The 5,890-nt window shown below is 46.3% G+C and overlaps 1 protein-coding gene across 1 annotated transcript in view; it reads left to right on the plus strand.

The window, feature by feature from the left end:
* Positions 1-4,148: 4,148 nt before the first annotated feature.
* LOC122561774 (lectin-like) overlaps positions 4,149-5,890 on the plus strand; it is a 14,046-nt gene continuing 12,304 nt past the window's right edge. Inside the window, exon 1 of the mRNA XM_043713908.1 lies at positions 4,149-4,179. Within this exon, the coding sequence (XP_043569843.1) occupies positions 4,174-4,179 (6 nt within the window). The 5' untranslated portion in view covers positions 4,149-4,173. The remainder of the gene's footprint in view (positions 4,180-5,890) is intronic.

Consider the following 5,890-nt stretch of genomic DNA (forward strand, 5'->3'; position numbering starts at 1 on the left):
GAGAGCAACAGACACAGTAAATGACATGTGTGGAAGTACAGGTAAATCTCTGTCAGATGTGGAGGATCCTTTGGGGTCTTGGAAGGAGGTGAGTTGGGAGGTGTGGGTGCAGGATTTATACCTCCTGCGGTGGCAAGGGCAGGTGCCGGGAGTGGAGGGCAGGTTGGTACTGAGACAAAAGGAGAGGGCATATGATTAAGGTGGGCGGCACGGTGGCACAGTGGTTAGCACTGCTGCCTCACAGCACCAGAGACCCGGGTTCAATTCCCACCTCAGGCGACTCTCTGTGTGGAGTTTGCACATTCTCCCCGTGTCTGCGTGGGTTTCCTCCGGGTGCTCCGGTTTCCTCCCACAGTCCAAAAATGTGCAGGTTAGGTGAATTGGCCAAGTTAAATTGCCCGTACTGTTAGGTGAAGAGGTAAATGTAGGGGGGTGGGTTGTGCTTCGGCAGGTCGGTGTGGACTTGTTGGGCCGAAGGGCCTGTTTCCACACTGTAAGTAATCTAATATAATAAGGAATGGCCTCTCTGGAATGCAGACAGGGATGGGGAGGGAAATATATTCCCGGTGGAGGGGTCTGTTTGTAGGTGGCAGAAGTGGTGGAGGATGATGCGATGTATCTGGAGGTTGGTGGGGTGAAAGATGAGATCCGGGGGGTTTCTGTCCTTATTGAGATGGGAGGGATGGGGTTCAAGGGCAGAGGTGTGGGAAGTGAACAAGATGCACTGGAGGGTATTGTCGACCACATGGGAGGGGAAATCGTGGTCTTTGAAGAAGGAGGCTATCTGGGATGTACTATGGTGTAATTGGTCCTCCTGGGAGTAGATGCAGCGGAGACCCAGGAATTGGGAATGAGGGATCGGACTCTCAGTATCCTTGTGCCACCCCCTCATTTCTGATGAAGAGTTTATGCTCGAAGCATCGACTCTCCTGCTCCTCGGATACTGCCTGCCCAGCTGTGCTTTTCCAGCAGCACACTCTTCGACTCAGGTGTTTGGTGCAAGCTCAATGTGATGACATTGTAAATATTCTGATTAAAAACATTCATTAATTCCTGAGCTTAGAAATACATTCACTTCCAGCCTGATTACAGGGGTCAGGAACGATGAGTACAGTTTCCTTTCTCACTGAGCTGTTCCAGTGCCACGTTGTACAATTTAATGTGTAACTCCAGGAACATTCTCATGGTTTCCAATCCCTTCTGTGCTGAGCTGTCAGTCTCTGATTGGTCAGCAGGAATTTAGACATCATTGATTCTGGAGTCAATTGGATCTGATTTCAACGGTTCCTTCCTTCTACATGATCTGCTATATATATTGACAGTAAGGCTTGACACCTCATCTCTTCGGGCAACGGGGAGAGAGAGAGAGAGACGGGGAGAGGGAGAGGTAAGGAGAGGAGCAGGAGAGCTCCATCTTAACTGTGAATCCTGGACACTGATGCTGAATCATTTTTGTTGTGTTTCAGGTGAGGGGAAAGGAACTTCACTGCAGACATGATACTGCTGATGGGATTGGTGCTGAGTACATTGATGGTCAGTCATGTTGCAGGTAGGGTCAACCTAACATAGTGTGTGAGGACAGGTTAATGCTGTGAACTGAGGGGTTAATGGATGTCCTGTGGTGTGAATGAGAGAGAACAGACAGAGATGGTACCTGAGGAATCTCTGAAAGTGAGCAATGACCGAACCATTGACACGTGTTTGATATTCTACACATTCCACATTCACTGTCTGCCCACTCCCCATATGGGCACAGCATGCTTCACCATCCCACCTGATTTTACTGCCCCTCCCCTTCCTGCCTGTCTGTGCCCAGGGCACATGGCAATGCCCACCCAGCTTTCTCTCTTAGTCTGACCCCACTCTCCTGCTCCCTATCCATGAATTCATTTTCCACTCAGTCCAAACCTACTCTCCTGCTCACCGCTCAAATGCTTTATTAGACTCCCACAGACTAATCTCTTTCTATTCTCACCCACAGAGACCCATTACTGACCCACTCAATCTGATCCTATTCTCACATTTCCTCCTCAAAAGTATCTCATTCAGTTATCTCCTGCTGTGCTGATTCCCCGTGTCATTTAATATCCAAATCAATCGAATCCCACTATCCTGCGCACTCCCCATAGTCATTAATATTCACCCAGTCCAATCCTATTCTCCCCCTCATTTCCAATACACTGCCATTTTTAAGAAGCTCCCTCATTCCCCTTTTTTAAGAATTGAAGATCCCTGTGCTCAGTTTATGGCTCAGGATTGCACCGCCCCCCTCCCCCACCACACTGGAGGAAGAGCACTGTCTGTGAGAAGGTGGAGAATGAGGCCTCATTAATACTGATGGTGACCAAGTGACAAGCGTTTGAAGAACTGACCAGGGCCTTGCAATTCTGAATGGGGATGGGAATGAATGAAGTGGCAGAAATGTGAGGTGATAACGTGAACAATATGGAGGTCTGAGAGGATAAGAGAAAGGCAAACTCTAACATGATTCTTGGAAGGAACAGAAAGAATTGGGGAAGTGTGAGAAATGGGACAGTTGAAGGGACTCACTGTGGAGTGAGCTCTCATTTTGGGAAGAAACAGGAGAGATATCAGAAACACTGGTATTGACCATGGCATCATCAAAACAGGACAGACAGAGAAACCGAATGGAACAGACTCCGTACAGAATGTGCCATGGGAGTAAGTGTAATGATGGCATCAGTGGGAGCTGGGGCATTTATCCCGTTCTGCCATTGACAGCGTCACCTCAGAAACAGAAATGTTGAGGAAGGGGGCAGCCTGAGATTAACCATGAAGGCAAATGATGGGTGAACATTTGGAGTAAAGTTGATATTATTTTAAGTGGGTTTATATAATATAAGCTCGTCACTAACAAATCAATTAAGGAATTCATGAGAATGGCCTCCTCCAGAGTGTTGAGAATGTGAACCTTGCCATTACACGGTGTACCAGAGGCAGACTGTACAGTCCCATTGGGGGGAATGTAGACAAGCCGAAGGGAATGAAGTGATTTGGTGGTAGTGTTGGAGGAAGTGATCAGAATGGTGGGAGACCCCTGGAGGAAATAAACACTGTCTTTGACTAACTGGACTGAGCAGCTTGTTTCTGTGCTGCACTTTCTCTGTATTTCCACATAAACAAACATCGTGTGTGTGAGGTTATTGCAGTCAGGTGGGAAGTCTCACTCTGAGGCAGGCCCCATTGACCATGTGCTCATTTGTTCCTAGACGCATGAAGGGGAAAGGAACTATGAATGATGTGTTTATTGCAGCTTGTTATAATTTGCAGCTGATCATCTGCCTACACATCATTCACCACATTCGGATCAGAACCTTGAGAAATGTAGTCCCCTGGCCAAAGGGCGTTGTTCTGATGACTTTGTGTAGTTTGGTTATTGCTACAAGTTTGTTCCTGAGAAGATGGTCTTGGATTGATGCTGAGGTATGTCCTTGGAATCTCCATTGTAAGGTATTGGGTTTGTTCCTCAGTGTTTATGAAATGACTGAACACAAAATGAAAGAAGCTTCTTGTATATTTCTGGACATTTCTGAAGCCGTGTGTTACATTACCTGGGTAATGTGAACTCCAAAATATTCTAAATTAAATGGTGAGGGCAAGGAGTTGTGTCATCTGCCAGATCCGGGGTCCCTTAACAAAATAATTTTGCCATAAATGAAAAATGTTTTGTATGAATTGTATGAACCAAGTTTTAAGATTGTCCTGTAAGAATTTTAACTTCAGAATTTTCTTCTTTGGATACTTCTTGTCAAAATGATTTTCTGTATTCCAGTCGAATATACTGTGACTTTACCCATGTATTATTGTAATGATGCTCATTAATATTCGGTGTTCTGCTAAATGTTCTGCAATCTGTCCCACTAAAACATGTGTTTCTCCAATGTGAACTAGCTTTAATACGATTGAAGAATTTGGGCCGTTATTTGTAGAATGTGAACTTTCCTTCCCTGTATTGGGTATAACGCGATTGCAGCCCCATTAGTTTAAATATTGCGGCTGTTGCGCAATTTTCTTACAACATGAGAATGAAACCACCGTGTTATATCAGAACCAACTTGTATTATGCTCAACTTTGAAGTCGGTCCCATAATTTAAAGATACATGCATTCCAAAGACAGAAAGGTGATTCAAGGAACTAAATGTCTTTCAGTTATGAAGGTAACTCTGAGAAAGGAAGTCTGTTTGCTATTAAAATGCTGAGAGGAATAGATGTTGCTGGGGAGTCTCTAACCTGCTCGACAGGATTTCCTCAAAACCCCGGAGCATTGGATGCTGAGGGGTGACATTATGGACATTTATAAAATCATGAGGACTATGGAGAGGGTGAATACCCAAGCTGTTTTTCCTTGGGGTTGAGAAGTCCAAAAGGAGAGGGCATATGTTTAAGGTGGGCGGCACGGTGGCACAGTGGTTAGCACTGTTGCCTCACAGCGCCAGAGACCTGGGTTCAATTCCCGCCGCAGACAACTGTCTGTGTGGAGTTTGCACGTTCTCCCCGTGTCTGCATGGGTTTCCTCCGGGTGCTCCAGTTTCCTCCCACAGTCAAAAAATGTGTAGGTTAGGTGAATTGGCCATGCTAACTTGCCCGTAGTGTTAGGTGAAAGGATAAATGTAGGGGAATAGGTTGCTCTTCGGAGTGTCGGTATGGATTTGTTGGGCCAAAGGGCCTGTTTCCACACTAATCTAATATCCCATTTCATTGCTGTGGATTGGTTTACTGGAAGCACCCAGAGGAAACCCATGCAGACATAGGGAAAATGTGCAAACTCCACACAGAGAGTCGCCTGAGGCGGGAATTGAACCTAGGTCTCTGGCTGCTGTGAGGCAGCAGTGCGAGCCACCGTGCCGCCCAGATATCTTAAGACTGAATTTTAAACTCTCATATATCATTTTACATTGCATTAATGGGGAGGGGGTGTGGCCTTACTTTCTCTCGTCTCAGTCCTGGAATGCACCCGTTCTGGTTGACTCTCCCCTCCTTTCCTGGGGGGAAGCTCCCTGAGACTCCCAACCTACACTCCAATACTCAGTTTCAGCATAACCCCAGCTCTCAGCGATACCCAAGATCACCAAGCTAGTCTTACCCTGGGGTTCCACACACTCCACCCCCAGAACCAATCTTCCTCAGCTCCATCCAGTAAATACCGCTTGTGAGCTTTTCAATCCCAACACTCTGAGCTGAACTGAAGTATTCATGCTCATGGGCTTGTTCAGAGGCCGGACCCCAGCCTCTAACACAGAATCAGCAACTTTCTCATTCCCCAGGATTTCTCCTGAACCAAACACTGAGCTGCCTGTTAATTCCTGAACTTCTCCCTGAGTTTAGTCGAATAGCACAGAGTGATCCAACTCGTATCGAGTCCCCGACACAGATTCTGTGTATTCAGCTGCCTTCCTGCAGTGCACACAGTTGCAGCATTGCTAAAATAGAGTTGGCTTCAGTTACTGACTGTCTCCCATGTTCCCCATCTTTTCTAACCAACCTTCAAACTCCTTCAGTGACTCTCAAATTAATGATTGATCGAAAATCTAGCAATGTGCCCTTTTCATATTATTGGAATGCAATAAATTGTAATGGATTCCAGCGCAGAGTCCTCATTCTGAGGGAATAAGTTTCCTTCTATTTTCAACATTCACTTTCAATTGCAATCCCTCTCAGGCTGAATCTTATGTTTATTGGCTAAGGGTCAGTTTCATTCAGTCTCATGGAGGGTTTCCCTCTTTGAAGCTGAGTGAGATCTCTTGTCCTGGGGCAGGGCAGAAAAGGGAAATCTGGCACCTCCCCTTTGCAGACAGGGACCTGGAGTTCCTGGTGGTGAGAAGGTGCAGAGTTGGGATGTTAATCACCCCCAGCACTGGCAATGGAAAC

The sequence above is a fragment of the Chiloscyllium plagiosum genome, chromosome 23, assembly GCF_004010195.1.
Source record: "Chiloscyllium plagiosum isolate BGI_BamShark_2017 chromosome 23, ASM401019v2, whole genome shotgun sequence".
NCBI classification, from domain to species: Eukaryota; Metazoa; Chordata; class Chondrichthyes; order Orectolobiformes; family Hemiscylliidae; genus Chiloscyllium; species Chiloscyllium plagiosum.